Source organism: Chelon labrosus, assembly GCF_963514085.1.
Source record: "Chelon labrosus genome assembly, chromosome: 10".
NCBI classification, from domain to species: Eukaryota; Metazoa; Chordata; class Actinopteri; order Mugiliformes; family Mugilidae; genus Chelon; species Chelon labrosus.
This window is the reverse complement of record NC_140360.1, coordinates 23211218-23228674: the sequence shown is the minus strand read 5'-3', so window position 1 is coordinate 23228674 and position 17457 is coordinate 23211218. Positions and strand designations below refer to the sequence as shown.

Sequence of the window (17457 nt, the reverse complement as noted above, 5' to 3'; positions counted from 1 at the left end):
AACAAGCTCAAAGGTTGAATAATGGGAATGAGGGAGGGGGGAAATACTAACTCCTCTGAAGGCTAATTGACAACAACAAGGAGAAACACCTTTCTCCTCTCAACTAGCCTTGCCGGCTGTCTCATTATTTGTTGATGCTGTGTTTTTCTGCTTTCTCTGAGTCAGACCTCCAGGGTTTCCAAGTCCTGTTTCTTAACTCATTATTGTGAAATACTGGCTGGAGTAGTAAGCTGCTTTTAGTTTTACGGCTGGTTATGGAGACATTCTTTCAGAAAGGACTCACGGTAGAGCGATTCTTTCAGCCATTAAGGGGCATAACTGTACAGCTCAAGCCTTGATAAACTGGTGAGTTTTTCTGATGCTCCGTGTTTTCTGCAGGTGGTCATTAGCAGCACGCTACAGCTGTGGCAGAAAATGTTGAACCAAAGACGATGATCAGTGCTCCTTTAATGGCAGCGCCTCCTTGCAGTGTCACATCTGATAAGTAAATCTGATCTTCATTGAGAAAGGAGACGTTTCAAAGCTCATTGTGTCCAGTTTAATCTTTGATATGGAGAGTCTGATGTAGATATTTAACTACTGAAATGAATTCTTCACACCAGGAAAGATGATATTAGAGCTACTGTTGAGAATTGTTTTTGCTGGAGCAGCAGAGACTAAAATACACATTTTGTTCCCCAAGTAAGAAAGAAAGTACTATTTTTAGTTGCAGATGAATCATAGAATTGACTTAACTGTGTTTTGACAATTATCATTTACTTAAATTACTTACTGCAGACCACACTGAGGGGGACAAACGATAAGAAATGTCATAACCAGCCGATCATCCCTCGATATATTTTGATCACTGCAAGCACAGCTGTTCCTCTGACTGACTACATGCTACCTGACTGAGGGGTTGGATCTGATCACACAAAGAGTTCAAGTCGAGAAATCCTAGTTGTGATTTGTGGCCATTATATTTCACAATAGTATTTTTTTAATTTCTTACTTTTTATTTTTTATATTTCTATATATATATGCATTTATTTATGGTGCTTTTTATGATGTTCGTTCATAAGCCTTAATTTATTCGGTTGCCATCAATGACAAATAAATAATGAAAATGGAATCTAAAGAAGCTGGGTTTTTTTGATTTTGGTGAAACGCACTGCACTCTGCACTGCAGAGCTTCAGATTTGATGCCTCGTTAAAACGCACACGTCAACACCAGAAAACTAAATATGTGACTCATGCGTAACCACATTACTGAAGACTAAATCTTTATGGTCACAAATATAAACCTTAAGATCTTAGTATAAAGTATAAAATCAAATTTACTTTGTACCAAATTATGATTCAAACAGGAGTAAGTAGGACTATTCTCAGACATGGATTAAAACCCATTTGGCGTGATGGTGTGGGTATTTATGGCAGCAGGACGGTGAACATGTGAACATCTGAAAATAAACTCCACTGTTAATCAGTTATGTGTTTTTTTTAATAGTTTTTAGACAACAATAAAACTCATGGACACATTAACCTTTTTAAGGTTCTGCAGAACTTGATAATATTGAATAGGAGGATAAACTGATTTCATTAGACTGTTGATAATAACAGAACAAAATGTTGACCAACAGAAATACTAATGTATCTATTTTGTGACATTTACAGACCAAACAATTAGTAGAGAAAAATAATTGGCACATTAATTGATAATGAAAATAACGGTCTGGCACAATATTTCCAACCTTACCGCTGCCTTACAACTACAATATACAATATCATTATAGCTGCGATTATTAATCAAGTTCTACATCCTCTGAGCAACCTTTACACACAATGTTGACACACAGTTGCAACACCCTCAAATCACATGTGATAAGAAACACTCAGCTAACTTAAATCTTACATGTAGGATATAACGTAGGTTCAGTGAGCTACAGTGGCGATGTGCTTTGAGGATAGTCTTTTAAATAAATAACAATGAACTTCTCCTGTACATTGGTCTGCAAAAATACATCAGTTCTACACGCCTGGAGCTGTAAACATTCTCAAGTGTTCCCACTCGTATCTAAAAAGTGTCATTATTCAACCATGAGTAAAGAACTATAAGGCAGACAAACATTAGTGTAGCGTGTGAGACACAGAGGGTAGAAGCTGGACAGCAGAGCAGTGTCTTGCTTTTATCTCGGATTACAGAGAGTCATTTTGGGATCAGCAGCTGCCAAACACTGAGGAATAACAGCAAGTCAATCATCTTGTACAAAGCGACCTTTCTGCGAGGAGGGAATAACTTAAAATAGCTAGCGTGGCCATCTTGGACCCAGATTACGTCAAATATAGTGTGTTTGTTTTAAGGATAGCAACAATCTGATAGAGGATATCGTGTGTTCAGCTTAGGCATGCTGTTTCTGTTCTTTTGGGTGTCGCTGAGGGGGGAGTCCTGGTGACAAAGGCTTCAGATACCAAACCCGATACGTCAGATACCACCCCAACAGGCCGCATATGGTCCCTAGCAACTTGTGAGATGGGTCATGGAAATAAACAGAGGTGCAGGCAAACATCCACACCCAAATGATCAGAATGAGATTCAAGGCCACATACAGCAGGTTTAGGATCATCTTGGGCAGTGCAGACAAGCTGGCGGTCCTAATGGAGGCCATTGGAGCTGTTTCCTCCATGATGAAGAGAGCAGAGTAGGCCAGGATGAAGGAGTGTCCTGAGATGTCGTAGCCGTCCCAGTGGAGGCCGGCCCGCCTGCAGGTGGCTTTGGACGTGAACTCTTGGTTGATGACGCTCCTGGCGGTGGTTTCATAACAAGAGCCGCTCATGTCCTCGATATAGAAGAAGGTCTCTGTGCAGACATACCACACAGCTGTGGCCACTGCCAGAGACATCAGCCGCCGACCGAGGAAGGAGATGCTCCTGCTGAAGGAGGAGTTGGAGAGGAGGAGGAAGGGTGTCAACAGCAGCAGTGTCCACCCCCAGGACACTTTGACAAAATACCTGCAAAAAGACAGAGCAGTCACATTAACACTCCACTAACATTATTTATTATGAACGTATTTGTGCCTTCGTTCCCTCAATAACAATAATTATCAGATCTGAATCAACTTTGAAGGGGAGGTCTATTCTTATCTTCTACTGTATATCGATTGAAGCTTCTTATTTAGATCAGTTAGTGGGCGTTGCATTACATCCTAGACTGAAACAAGCTCTGAAAATATAATATAACCAGTATTTGTGTATTTATTCACACTGGTGGAAACAGTCCAATGGATCTTTACTTTTGTTATCGATATATCTTTGACATATCTGCCATTTCTTTCTTGATTAATGGATTATTTGCTTGTTTGGAAAAATGTCAGAAAACAGTGCCACCTAGAGTCCAGGGAATGGCCCTTGGATGCCTTGTTTGTTTAAAATTCGAAAACATAAAAGCCACAAATCCTCACATTTGAGAAGTTGGAAGGTTTAGATTACATTCTTCCTAATGAAAACAGTGAAACGATTATTAAATAATGAAACTATCTAATTCATTTCCTTTAAACCCATCTGTGGGGATTCTCAGTTATCCACGTCATAAAAGATAAAACAAAGGCAACTGGAACTGAAGAAGCCACTTGGACGACTGGTGAAACATCCTCAAGAAAACTCAAACAAGTCCAGTTACCCTGTTTAAACTTTGTTTTCAATATTCCATAAATCAATTGCTTTAATAACTGACTAATTATTGTCTGATGCAGGTAGCAGGAAGTTCAATAATAGCACATGGGTCTGCCCTAATCACTTAAATCAACGATTTTCATGTGGCCAACGGGTTTCTTTCATAATAAGACAAATTCTGGTTCAACCTAGACAAGCACAGTCTTGTTATGTTATAGCACCACCTCATACTTTCTTCCCGTGTGAATGTAGGTCATCTTTTCATTTACAAACCAGAACCCAGTAATCACAAAGTCTGTCAAGTCTGGAGAATTTGCAAGAATATTTTATTCAGAAATGGAAATACAAGACTATATGACCTTTGCTAACCAGGGGCCAATGTGTTCAAAGTTATAGTTTTGTGCAGAAGCACAGTAGTTAATAGTTAATTGATCCAGCAAGACAGAGAATCTGGGGTCTAGAGAGTCTAGAGATAAGATCAGTCTTATTAAGACGGATCTTATCTCTAGTGAATGAAGGACAAAATTATGCTCATTCTTATTTAATTCATAGTGATTATATGGACATATGTTTTTTTTTTTTTTTTTGTCTTGTTTGAAAGTGCAATAATGTGCAAGTGTACACAGCACATGTGTGAACAGCTGAAACATCAGTCAGTCAGTTTACCTTTGACCTGGTTCAAGCGTTGCGACATTATTATAATATAGATCATATAGGAACAGTTACTGACGGTACTTTCAGTTTTCTGTCAAACTGCAGGTCATCTTTCAGTCAGCGACAAGTGCACCCACAAGCTTAAATGAATTAGTCGTGTTAGCTAACCTCAGCCTCAGCTAGATGACGAAACACCGGCTCACTTTTACATCTACTTACACGTTCAGGGCATTTCTGCTGCTGCTGAAATATGTCTGCGGGACGAGCTCCAGCTCTTTCAGACCTGACCCCACGACTGAAATGAGTAGGAATATCCAGGGGAAGTTTTGTCGGACGGATGGTATCCTCCAGAGTGCTGCCAAGTTGTCCACAATGACATCCACCGCCGCCATGTTGACTAAAACTAAACACTAGGTCGGTGGGGGCGGGGTCACGTCAATGAGATCAACCAATGAGAATTTTCGGTTGTTTTTCTTCTTCTCTTTGTTTTTAAGTGCAGACTGTCAGATGGTTGACTCATGCGCATACCGCCACCTGCTGTACAGACGGTATTTGAAGTATTTGTATTTTAAATGACTAGATATACTTCAAATCTACTTAAATTCTGAGGAAAATATTGTGCTTTTCATGCCAAATAATAATAATGCCAATATTTGTATTTACAATATTTATAATATTAATGTAAGATATTTCAAATGAACTCTACTATCAAGAAAGTAAAAATGCCATGTGCACATTAATTCCTCAGTAACAAAAATAAAAATCACTCACTTTTGCATAATTAGTACCTTTCAGTCTTTTTTACACATTCATGTAAAATCTGTACAGTTCCTTTGCTATTAAAACTAGAGTTTTTACATATTCGTTGTATATTTTGCATGTTACCCATCGTCTCTACTTCTTACTATGTATATTGCACCAAACACCAAAACAAATTCCTTCCACGTGTGAGCATGCAGGGCAAGAAATGTAATTCTGTTTCAGATTCAGATTTACTTAAGTAAAAGACCTGAACGCTTCACACGCCTGAGTAGTAAAATAAAATAAACCCAAATTAATCAATTCAGATTCTCATATGTGTAATTTATTCCTGTTCTTCAATCAAATGCTGAATACACGAATGTGCACTGAAACACTGCCACATGTGTAAAAACCTTTCAGGATTTTCAACGGCAGAAGTATGCGCGATCCCACAGACACACAGTGCTTTCTTGCTCCAGGTCATGTTTGTATAGACGGAGCCTTGTAGTGCCGCATGTGGATGCGAATTAGTTGGTCAAGGTGTCAGGTATTTGTGCCTCTTGTCAATAAAAGAGCCTAAACACAAACACTTCAACTAAAAAGCAAGGCTGCTAGCAACACAGACCAGAATCTCTGACCAAACCATACTGAGTTAAACATAGGTAACATAGACTGTATGTTTTGGCATGTGGGAATTATACATGGACTATATGCTACTATAATTTAAAAGAAAACAATTATCGGACTGTGCTTCAAGAGGATAATGTTTGCTTTTCTTTTGAGTCCCATGTAGAGCATTTTATAAGTAAAATGAACAAAAATGTTGTTCTTAATGTGTTTCCCCATGTATACTCTCTGCAATGAGCTGACAGATAGGAGATGCACTGTACACTATTTATCGAATTAAAAAAAAGCTCTCTGGTCCCATCTAAACACAGTCGTTACAATGTCAGGTCACAACAAGAAATGCTAGAATTTAAAGAATGTAACTCATTTCATTTTTCAAAGTACTTTGATGACTGGCTGTGTAAAATTCAAGGTGATCAAACCAGTGATGATGACGATGACAGTGCTGGTGCTGTTGATGTTATAGTTGACTCCAGCTCATGCAGAGTCAGCACAGTTGTACTGGAGGAAAAATAAATCTCCCCTTCATAGCATCTGAATGCAGGACAAAGTTTGTCCTCGATGCACTCTCACTTGGCAAACCAAGCCTCTTTTAGAAATGCTCCAGACATGCCTGCTGTTTGGCTGATTGCTCAAGTATCAGTGCCAGACTACAAACTCTGACAGGAGGAAAATGCATCAAAATGGTGTAAGGTTACAGTTCAGACATAAGAAAAAAGATGTCCGATTTCTGTAGGGCTTTGTACAAGATAAACCATTTCATGCAAACTCACTGAAAATGTTCACAGTTTGCCTCCATTACTTCCAGGCAGCAGCTATCCCAGTGTGAACATGCCACATGCAAACACTGAAGGGATCCTGCTTGAGTAAGAAAATCTCAAGCAAATATAAAAAATACAGGATGAAACACTGAAAAATCTCCTGCAGACGTCTTGGCTGGTTGATCAAACGGAGGCCTCCCCAGTCTCCTGAGGAAAATATGGGACTTGCAGTGCAGAGAGGAACATGTCGCTTTGAATAATTAAAACAAACTCAGGAGGAGCTGCTGCTCATTGGCTGCCTGTTCATGTGCACGATGGCTCAGCAGAGAAATGTGCAGTATTCCTTAAATACTGATTGCGTTTCTCAATGTAATATATCAGTTTTTTAAAAAAAAAATTTAAATTAAAAGAAAAAGATAAATGGGGTAAAATATACCAAAAAAATGCAAAACTGGAAGGAAGCGAGAGAGCGTGGTCAAACTTTTTCTAACTGCAGCATCTGCTATAGGCTCCAAACGCCAGGCTGTTATAGTCTACTCTGTCTCCTTGGTTACAATTGCTACCTTCAAGTTTCTGTCAGTCCTGGAATGTTATGTCTCCTGATGTTTGTCACCAGACACCAGATGTAAAACTCCAGCACTCATTTGTGCAAACTCATTTGGCAAGAGCTCAAATGTGACCAGTCTTTATCTGTGCATAAAAATCTTGCACTGCAGCTTTAAAATTGCTTTACCCAGGCATTAACTGTCTTCTAGTGTCTGGGCTTAATGTGCTTTGGTATTTAATTTAACCAGAAGCTGTACTTACAGATTTTTTAACTAGCGGTGTAAATTACTGGGGGGTGTAAGTGCTTCTGTGAAACTGCTAGAGCTTTTAATTACAATATTTTCAAGAGTCTTTCCCTGAGTTGGTGCTCAGACAGAGCTGACTCCTGAAAACTCAAGATACAGTTGGTACAAGTTTTTTGTTTCCTCTCAGGTAAATACAGGAGGTCACTGAGTTCCCGTCCTCACCTTTCCGACATCACACAGAGGGAGTTTTTTTTTGTTTTGTTTTTTTATGTAAGCACCCTGCAGTTCCTCGAACCAGACAGATGATGTCATGCTGCAGGGGGCGAGGACGGGGGGGGAGTGGGGAAGCGTCCGTCTGGTCTGGTCCTTTCACAGGTTTGACCTATTTCTGACTGCCCTGCAGAAGTTTCACTGCTCAGATAAATATTAAGACTTATGTCTGCAGACATATTCACTGTTGCGTTATCAACTCTTTCACACATAAAGGCACTACTGCAAGTGATTTCATCATGATAAAATGAAAGTTTAAAATACCAGTTTCTGTCCTGATGAATCCTGTATAGAACAATACTCTTCCACCTTCCTTCTATATCAGAGGAAAGCCCCTGAAGCACTGAATTAATATACTTTGTGGCAACACTTCTTGCTAGAATGTAAGTTTTCCTTTTCCTTCAAATTCTTGACAGTTAAAGATCCCAAGTCACATTTTCTGCACTCGCTCGGCCGTCTGTCAGCACACCAGTTTGATGGATCTCTTTTCTGTTGCTGCTCAACATTTCTCCCCTCTTTGATGTGCCATAATACAAATATTAACTACGTGACAGACCTGACATGTATGTGTCCATTTCTAAATTTAAACGCTGGATCCTGCAAATAGAAGGCTTCACTTTCAGCAGGTCAAGTGATGCTCAGACTCATCTGTCCAGTCAGCAGTGCTGATATGATATGACCCTAAAGAGAAGGAGCTATTGAAGCTTATTTTAAACAAATAGTGTCATTATAATAAAAGAAAATATATATATAAAATAAATAAGCTATTCATTTTCATCTGCGGCTGCAGACGGGAGAATGGAGTGGTGGTCAAGCTCAAAGGTACGACAAAAAGATGTGATGTTGACCTTCTGCGTGTCAAAGGTCCTCTTTGCCTCTTTGATGAAGCCGTCTGTGCATTTTACACACAAAGTCATAAAGTCTGACGGCACTCTGCTGAGCCTGTGTGGAAGTATGCCGCAAACCTTTGAAGGGTCAACTTCACAGAGCTCACCTGACCAGCCAGGTGAGAGGCTTCAGAGCCAAACTGTGTGCAGTCAGGTTGGTTCCACCCCACCTGTCATATTGAAGAAAACCAGTACCAGATGCATAGATGTTATAATTCAAGACACAAAGTCCAGCGCACTCTTTCTGGGATGCAGATCACTGCTGCATTGGACTGGCGACCTGTCCAGGGTGTACCCCGCCTCTCACCCGATGACAGCTGGGATAGGCTCCAGGCCCCCGACGACCCTCACAGGACAAGCGGTTACAGAAGATGAAGTATCAAGTATCATAACTATATGTCCCACAAAGAGGTCAACTTTAAGGCTCTGAGGAAGGCTCCAAGCTGAAACAAGTGGACATTTGACATGTGCTACGTTGATGTAGTTTCTAGTTTATAAAGTGTGAACTGGTACTCACTACAGAGGTGAAGATCATTCTGGGCACACAGAGCCTTTCATAAATTTCTCACAGTGCATGACATTTCCAGTTATCTTTCTGCAGACGTTTGTGTGGGCATTATGCCAGCCTACTCACCTGGAATATAACAGCTATCATCACTGACAGTTTTCTGCCTCGTTGCTCCAGTCCATTCTTATAACACTAACTTTAAAAGCTGGTTCTGTCCATTCTTTTTATCAATCTCTGCAAGCTGCATGTATGAAGGTACCTGGTTGCATCTCTTCCGTCGCTCCTCTCTCTATTTTTTGTTTCTCTACCAGCCTCAAGCAGTTAAGCTCCTCAAGGTTTCCTCCTGTTAAAAGGGGGTTTCAGGCTGTGGGTCCTGTATTTTTGGATTGGATTGGATTGGTTGGGGGTGGAACAGTGGTGTAGTGGTTAGCACCGTTGCCTCACAACAAGAAGGTTCTGGGGAGTTTTCATGTTCTCCCTGTGGCTGTGTGGATTATCTCCAGATGCTCAGGCTTCCTCCTGCAGTCCAAAGACGTGTCTGGTTAATTGGTGATTTCTAAATTGGCCGTATGTGTGCATAGGAGTGTGAACTGTTGTTTGTCTCTGTGTATTAGCAACAACCAAGGACATGTGGAAAAGGCTTCAACCTGATCTGAGTGATCTATGTGATCCTGGTGGCTGCAGAGCCTGCACCTTGTTCCTACGACCTACTGCAGCCGGAGAGGAACAACGGAGAGGACTCTCCAGCTAGTTTTCTCCTTTTTGTGTGATGTGCATTCTTCATCACGTTGCTCAGTCCTTCCTCAAGGCCTCCTTTCTTAAAGACTTTATTGAAGCAACTCAGTGAGGTCAGGAAGCAGACAAAACATGAGCTCCTGTAAAGCAGCCTTAAGCTCTAAAAACTGCTGGAAAGATTGATGTCTGACAATACAATGAAAAACAAATACGGTGCTTTAATATATTTTAAATGTTGTCACAACATTGATATTGTGTTACTTCTATAAAGCAAATGAACCATGATACTGACCCAGTCAAAATATTCCATGGCCTTCAACATATTTTATAATTGAGCTTTATGCTCTTAAAGACAATTTCCTGTGTTTGTGACTTTTTTTTTTTTTTCTGAAGCAGGCAGAAAGGCAGAGACAGACTGTGAGTTTAGGAAGAGGAAGCAAACAGGAGGGTTTTGAGTGTCAGAAAGTCTCCTGGCCCAGTTAAAACTCCCTGCCACACATGACAAACTGGCTTGTTCGCAGGCTCGTGCTGAAGTGAGGGTCTCCTCTGCTGCGTGTCTGAAACTCTTCTATCTGTGAAAGGACCCACTGATGAAGGTACGAGGCTCAAACTTCTCCTCCTATTAGATAGTTTACAGAGAAAATTAGCACATTATTACTAATTGTTTAAACAAATGGAAATTGTGTGTTTTTAGCATGATTGTTACATGCCTCCTCATGTAAATGACTTTTAAGGCAATTTTCAGGATTACTGGTCGCTCTGCTTTGTGCTGATGAATGATTTTAAAGGTTCCTTGAAGTAGAAGATTAAAAGAACCTTTATTGATAAGACAATTAGCTGCTTTCATTTTGCTCTAGAGGGATTTATAATAAATTGACAGTTACTGATACAGTTATTTCAATTTTTTCCCACTCGCTCACTTAATCAGAGCAAGTTTAATCCATTTAACTGTGAATCAAAACATGTTTTTATATTTATTTACCCTTTTATTTTTCTATTACTTGTTAACTGATTTACATCATGAGCTCGTTCCTACTAAATCTATGTGATGATTATTTAAAGAAGTTTGTGATGACTGAACATTGCTCAGACGTTACGTGGTGAAATCCTTTGCTTAGATTTTTCTCTGTAAAGCTGGCCGAAGTTTGAACCTCCCTCCTCCTCCACAGGGCTCAGATGGCTGCTGCTGCTGCTCAGCTCCTGTTGGCTGCCACCCTGTGGATGCTGCCTCACACAGGACCTTTTGCTGCTGCTGCTGTACTGTCGAGCTCCACAGAGGTCCTCAACACGACCACAGCTGCAACTCAGTCTGACTTCAGGATGCTCACTGGAGCCGTGGGTTTGTCTCGAAGCAGACGTAAGCGAGCCATTTCATCAAGGGAGATGAACGCCCTGCTGGATTATCACAACCGAGTCCGCTCCCAGGTCTTCCCCCCTGCTGCTAATATGGAGTACATGGTGAGACACTGGGCGGTGTATCAGACCAGGCCCTCATGGTAGTTTATGACTGACTGATCCTTTTTAACTTGAATTTGTTTTCAAGAAGCAAACAAAATGCACAAAATAACACAGTTCAAGGTGATGCAAGGGAGGTGAAACCACAGAAAAAGAAACGGGGGGGGGGGGAGAGAAACTGCATAAATGAAAATGTTAGAATGTTTTGTTGATTTTGAAACAACGTCAGAACGGTGGTAATTCAACCATATAATCATTATGGAGGATGCAGTTTGTGGTGCTTTTAAACTGTATTGATTTAAATAAATTTTAAGTGTTTATGTTATTTGCCCAAGCCCACTGACTAAAATGGGGTTGTCAAAATAATAGAAACACACGTTGGTACAGCACAGTACAGTTCAATAGTACTACAAACCATACACAGTTCATTCATTCATTCATTCATCTTCCATACCCGTTTAGTCCTGTTAAGGGTCACGGGGGTCTGCTGGAGCCTATCCCAGCTGTCATCGGGTGAGAGGCAGGGGTACACCCTGGACAGGTCGCCAGTCTATCGCAGGGCCAACACAGAGACAGACAACCATTCACACTCACACTCACACCTACGGCCAATTTAGAGTCACCAATTGACCTAATGAGCATGTCTTTGGACGGTGGGAGGAAGCCGGAGTACCCGGAGAGAACCCACACAGACACAGGGAGAACATGCAAACTCCACACAGAAAGGCCAGCCGACCCATGGATTCGAACCGGTGTCCTTCTTGCTGTGAGGCATCAGTGCTAACCACCTCTCCACTGTGCCGCCCATACACAGTTCAATCTCTGTTAGTTTTAAACTAATGTTGAATACCACAGTCTTCATGAAGCTAAGATTTAGTGCAGGACTGTTAAATTAGAATGCATTAGTTTTCAGTAGTGTGCCTAATGACCTGGCCAGTCAGTGTATAACAGCAATACTAACCACAAGCTGGTCTCCGTCTGCGTCCTTAAAACAGATTCTAATAAATTTATAAATGTTTAAAGAATAATTTCAGGATGCCTGCACACAACACAAAACAACACAACAGTTTTTTTTCTTAATTATTCAGCTGTATGTCGAAAATAATATATTACTATGTTTAAAGAGCTATTTCTACTCCTAATTTTCTACTTTTAATGTGTTCTGCTTTCCACAAGTTTACATGACAGTTAATTATAGTATATTTAACTCCCCTATGTTCATTTAATATTTTTTGAATTGGTTCACAGTTAAACAGGAAATTAAACCATGCAACAACAGTAGCTTCTTGTCTGCCAGTTTATAAACTGGCACATAAAAAGTGTTAACTGCTCAATAATTATAACCCAGGAGAATAATATATATATATATATATATATAATACTGAAACACTTACAGGGGACATTTTCTCTTCATAGTTTGCATTAACAGCAGGATTTTTACTCTATTTCAGATTAGCATCTTTATGTGTTGGGTTTGGTCTTTTTTTGCAAAGAGTGGGTGGGGTGTTATATTTGTTGTTGTTGCTGGTTTAGCTCTTTACTTAATGGAGGGAAATGAATTCACCCTCTCATATTCTTTCTTTTTCTGCTACTTGTGTGCAGCTGTGGGATGATGGGCTCGCTAAGTCTGCTGACTCATGGGCTTCACGATGCGTTTGGGAACACGGTCCGACACAAGCCATGAAATATATGGGCCAAAACCTGTCAGTCACTTCAGGAAGGTCTGTTTTCTGAATCAGCTCTAGAGTCTTGCACTGCCAACGGGTCAAAAATGATGGATCTGTGCTGCATGTACTTTACCGCATGTGAATGTCTGATTTAATGCCTGCTGGATGTGACAGGTACCAGTCCATCACAGACCTGGTCCGGTCCTGGTACGAAGAGAGTCATCGCTTTTTCTACCCGAACAGATGCAGTGGACCTGTGTGCACTCACTACACTCAGGTAAAGGACGTTTAGTACTACTGTTCTGACAAAATTAAACATTCCTTCTTCCTTTAACTTCACACAAAGTGCAGAAAACAATATTTTTTGGGTTTGTACATTAGGACACAATTTTTCAAGGGACTTGGAGAGTTCTTCTGTGGATTCAATCTGTCTTCGTTTCTGTCTCTTCATGTAACCCTAGACTGACTCTATGAAGTTGAGATCAGGGCTTTGTTGGAGCTGTACCATCTGTTGTTCTCCTTGTTCTTCTTGACTGAAGACAGGTCCTTATGACTCTGGCTTGATGTCTGGAGTCGTTGTTATGCTGCTGCTGGTGGCGTTACAGATAATAACCTAATCTGCAATTTTTGCATGGAAACAGGCATATTTACTGCATTGGATTGAAGACTATTATTTTACCTCAAAATATGTTGAAGTTATCTGTCCTTAAGAAGGACACCTTTTAATCATTTTATTATAATTTTATTTATGGATTGTATAAAATGACTAGAAAAGAGATTGAAATGGATGAAAGAACCTTTTCTTCTGCATTATTTTATAAATAATTTTATTTAATTCTTCTCTTGCAAAATTTAATGTATAAAAATGAAAACAAATGCACCACAAACATGGCTTTGGGTAATTATGATGGCAACTATGGTGACTCTGTATATGAGGGTTTATTTTCCTCATCAAATTCCACTAGTTAGCATGGCATTGTGAGGTGAAACAAAAATGAATAAATTCTCAGGTTCATCAAAGCCAAATGACCTGCTGCCTGAGATATTAAAATAAATGTTTGTGTTTCTCTCAGATGGTCTGGGCGAGCACCAGCAGAGTGGGATGTGCTGTCAGAAAATGCTCGAACATGTACGTGTTTGGGAAAACCTGGAGAGAAGCAACGCTGTTGGTCTGCAACTATTCTATAAAGTAAGAGTAACTTAATGTAAAATTTGGGTTATTGACTTTCTTACAAAACAGTTATAATAGAAGATGAAATTCATGAATGGAAAAAAGTCAATGCAGTAAATTCATTGTTGTCATGCTCTTCCTCACTCATACAGACAACTCAAAAACACACTGGATAATCCTGCTGCTATGCACAGGTCACATTAAGTCCAGTACAACCTTAAGTTGTGCATCACAACTTTATTTAGTTTATTTAGATACAAGCAAAAGAAACTCTTAAATTATTCTTCAACGTGTCGTTCTTTTACAAGAAGGAGAAAACAATCTCATAATATTTTAGTATAAATAAAAAAGCATCAAATCCAGGCCGACTGTGGCCTTTCTGTGTGGAGTTTGTATGTTTTTCCTGCGTCTGCGTGGGTTCTCTCCTGGTACTCCGGCTTCCTCCCACTGTCCAAAGACATGCTGGTTAGGTTAACTGGTGATTCTAAATTGGCCGTAGATGTGAATGGTTGTCTGTCTCTCTGTGTGATAACAGCTGGGATAGGCTCCAGCACCCCGCAACCCTTCACAGGACAAACGGTTACAGAAGATGAATGAAGGAATTACACAATCATCAGCATCAGACACAAAGTGAACCAAAGGCTTTTAGGGCCCCTCTGTTTATTTTCTCCAGTTGATACTATGTACAGTCTATTAACAGATAAAGGAGCTTTTGCTGTTTGCGAAGTTGGGACTCAAAACACAAGCTTGGACAGAGCTGTGGCATATGACAGAGACATCATGAACAGAAAATATAATTTTTTTTTAGATGAGGTGAGTTTTTAAAACAGACGGACACAGTTACACAGGATGATGATGAACAGTTTGCTTTATTTTTAGACCAAATGTGAATTAACCTGCAGCTGAAAATGGCTGAAAAAAAGAAACACACTGTTAACTCAAATCTGAGTAACATTTTCAAAAAAAAAAAAACTGTGTCCAGCTGAAGAAGCTACTCGGATGAGTGGTGAAACGTCTTCTCAAAAAAACTCTACAAGTCCAGTTGCCTTTTTTAACCTTTGTTGGATATGTGTCGAGCTGTTTTAAGAATAAAAGTATGGATTTATAGATTTACACCTGAAGGATCTGGCGATGCTGAGTGCAACTGGGAGTGTGAGGAAGTCAGAAAGTACTGATAAAGCCTGTTTGGTTATTAGCTTATCTTTGGATGTTAACAACAGCTAAAATATTGCCTTTTTTTCTTAAGTACATACTGGAACCACAACATGCATCACAAGGCCTTAGTTGACATTACGTTTGTTTGTCTTTCAGAGGAAACTGGGTGGGAGAGGCTCCTTATAAGACTGGGAAGCCTTGTTCTCTCTGTCCGTCCAGCTATGGAGGCTCCTGCTGGAGAAACCAGTGCTCACCAAACACAAAACCCAGAAGACTTTAACAGAAGATAGTACTGAAACAACAGTTTTGTGATTTTAATGTGAAATCCAGTCTAAACTAACACAACAGTTGCATCACAAAATGATTAAACAGATGCAGCTGTCCTGTTACCACTGTTACTGTGTGTATTGTAAATATTTCACACACATTAATTTCCATTGGTGTCGATTGTCCACACTTCAATGACCGTTCTTTTACTTTGGAGTTTTTGCACTGTTATTAATGAATTTGAACAATGACTGAAAAGCTTTAAAATGGGAATCTTGAAGATTTCCATCCTGTTTGATTTGGCTACACCTCTACTTCTAGGTGGTAACAACAAATGTGGTTTAATAGTTCGGAGGACAGCAAAACAAAGTATTGTCATTTTGATAAAGTATTCAGGCAATAATTATCCTTTTTATATCCTTCTGTGAGCAGCTGGCATTATATTTTATCCTGATCTGATTGGCTGCTCTTTCTTCTCCCATCACTCATTGCATCTTTCAAATGACAGTTGTCTTGTTTTCATTCAGTTTGCATTAGCAGAAATCTCTCTGAACCCATCAGCTAAGGTCCAGTGATGATGTAGTATTCTGCATTCATATCCAGATATCTGTTTACCGAGATTTACATTAGCTGTAACTTAATACAGCATTTATTTTCTAAGAATGATGCCGCAGTTCATAAAAATGAGAATATGTAAATACTGCTTTCCTTCATGAGTGGGCCATTGCTTGGCTCAGCCACCATGGTGTAAACTGCCACTTTACAACTGAAAATTAAGCACTTTTATTGTACACATTAAACAGTAATTAAACCTGCCTTGTCATTAACGAGAATGTGTTGAATGTATGGTTGTTTGTGTGCCTGACTGAACATTAATTACGTTATAAATAAGTGATGATGCTGTACATCCATATAAATAATCCGCCGTTCTTGTGTTTACTCACTGCTGCTGCAGGATATTTTCTGTCCTGCGTTTCACCTCATTACGTCTCAACATTCACCCATCAGAGACTTTCTCTGCCATAAAACAAGAGGCTAATGCAGCTTTTATGGTTTAAAATACGAGGGAATCAGCTCTGCTTCCCTACACACACAGATGCTTGTAAGAGTATCTTTGTCAGGACGTTTACGGACTTAATGCATTCCCTAGTCCCTCACACTAACCCTAACCATAACCTAGTTGTATCTTTGACCCTAAAACCAAGTCTCAACCCCTAAACAGCCTCATAAAAAGAGAGGACCGGCCAAAATGTCCTAACTTTGCGCAAATGTCTTCACTCCGATGGTGTAAAACTCAAACTGGTCCACAGAAAGATAGCTGTACAAGAACACACACACACTAATTTGTGTTTCTATCTTTGTGAGGACCTTTAAATGATATATGCATTCCATGGCCTCTTACCGTAACTCTAAAACCAAGCCCCCTTTGACTAAATAAAACAAAACCACACACACACAGCTGCCACGGAAAGCACAAATGTAAAATATTTGATATAGAAACCAGTTTCAAGTTCCAAAGAAACTAGTGTAAAGAGACTCTTTGATCAGTGCCTTATTGACTACAGTTATTGTTTACTTGGCAATTCAATTCAGAAGTGGAGGGTGGCTGTAATTTTCCTTTTGAGAGAAATGTGTCCTTACCTTACATTTTTGTTCAGATCAGGTTATTATTTAAGTAATTTCATATTCTGTTTTCAATACTTCTCCACTTTTAGTAATAGCCCATCATTTTATAAAACAGTCAGTACGTTTCTTATTTCAAGAGATGACATGAATGCTAGCTAGCCGTAGGTTTTTTTATTTCAAGAAATGACATGAGATGACTTTTTTTTTTTTTTTTTAATTAAAAGTTAGTCAATGTCTTGGGATCTGCAGGCCCAAATATGTAACAGCTCAGTAGTAAGCGATATTTCACCTGATTCAAAACAAAACTAATGACGTAACTCATTGTCCACCGTTTGTTCGCTGCCACCCTCAGTACATTCTCCACTCCTCTCTGTCTTTTATGTCCCTCCCCAACCTCCTGCTTTCCCTCTCCTTTCTGTATAAACTCTGCTGCTTATTCAACGCTCTTACTCATCCGTAATCCCTATCTGGAGAAATGGCTGTTTGGTGATGAG

General features: G+C 39.8%; 2 protein-coding genes across 2 annotated transcripts; one reads left to right on the top strand and one right to left on the bottom strand.

Moving 5' to 3' along the window:
• Positions 1–1140: 1140 nt before the first annotated feature.
• Positions 1141–4839, bottom strand: fitm2 (fat storage inducing transmembrane protein 2). Its single transcript, XM_084553987.1, has 2 exons — positions 4522–4839; positions 1141–2988 (listed from the first exon to the last, which is right to left on the bottom strand). The coding sequence occupies exons 1-2, from the start codon at positions 4692–4694 to the stop codon at positions 2379–2381; spliced, it is 783 nt and encodes a 260-aa protein (XP_084410113.1). The 5' UTR covers positions 4695–4839; the 3' UTR covers positions 1141–2378.
• A 5959-nt stretch (positions 4840–10798) lies between these two features.
• On the top strand, positions 10799–16482 carry r3hdml (R3H domain containing-like; the record flags this gene model as incomplete). Its single annotated transcript, XM_084552610.1, has 5 exons — positions 10799–11080; positions 12680–12798; positions 12919–13021; positions 13818–13933; positions 15227–16482. The coding sequence occupies 5 exons, from the start codon at positions 10799–10801 to the stop codon at positions 15348–15350; spliced, it is 744 nt and encodes a 247-aa protein (XP_084408736.1). The 3' UTR covers positions 15351–16482.
• Positions 16483–17457: the final 975 nt, after the last annotated feature.

What these genes read in the sequence shown, in the direction of transcription:
- fitm2 (XM_084553987.1), bottom strand. Translation starts at nt 4,694, where the DNA reads ATGGCGGCGGTGGATGTCATTGTGGACAACTTGGCAGCACTCTGGAGG. An exon ending in AGCAGAAATGCCCTGAACGT is followed by an intron (nt 2,989 to 4,521) that starts GTAAGTAGATGT and finishes GTCTTTTTGCAG; the next exon opens with GTATTTTGTCAAAGTGTCCT.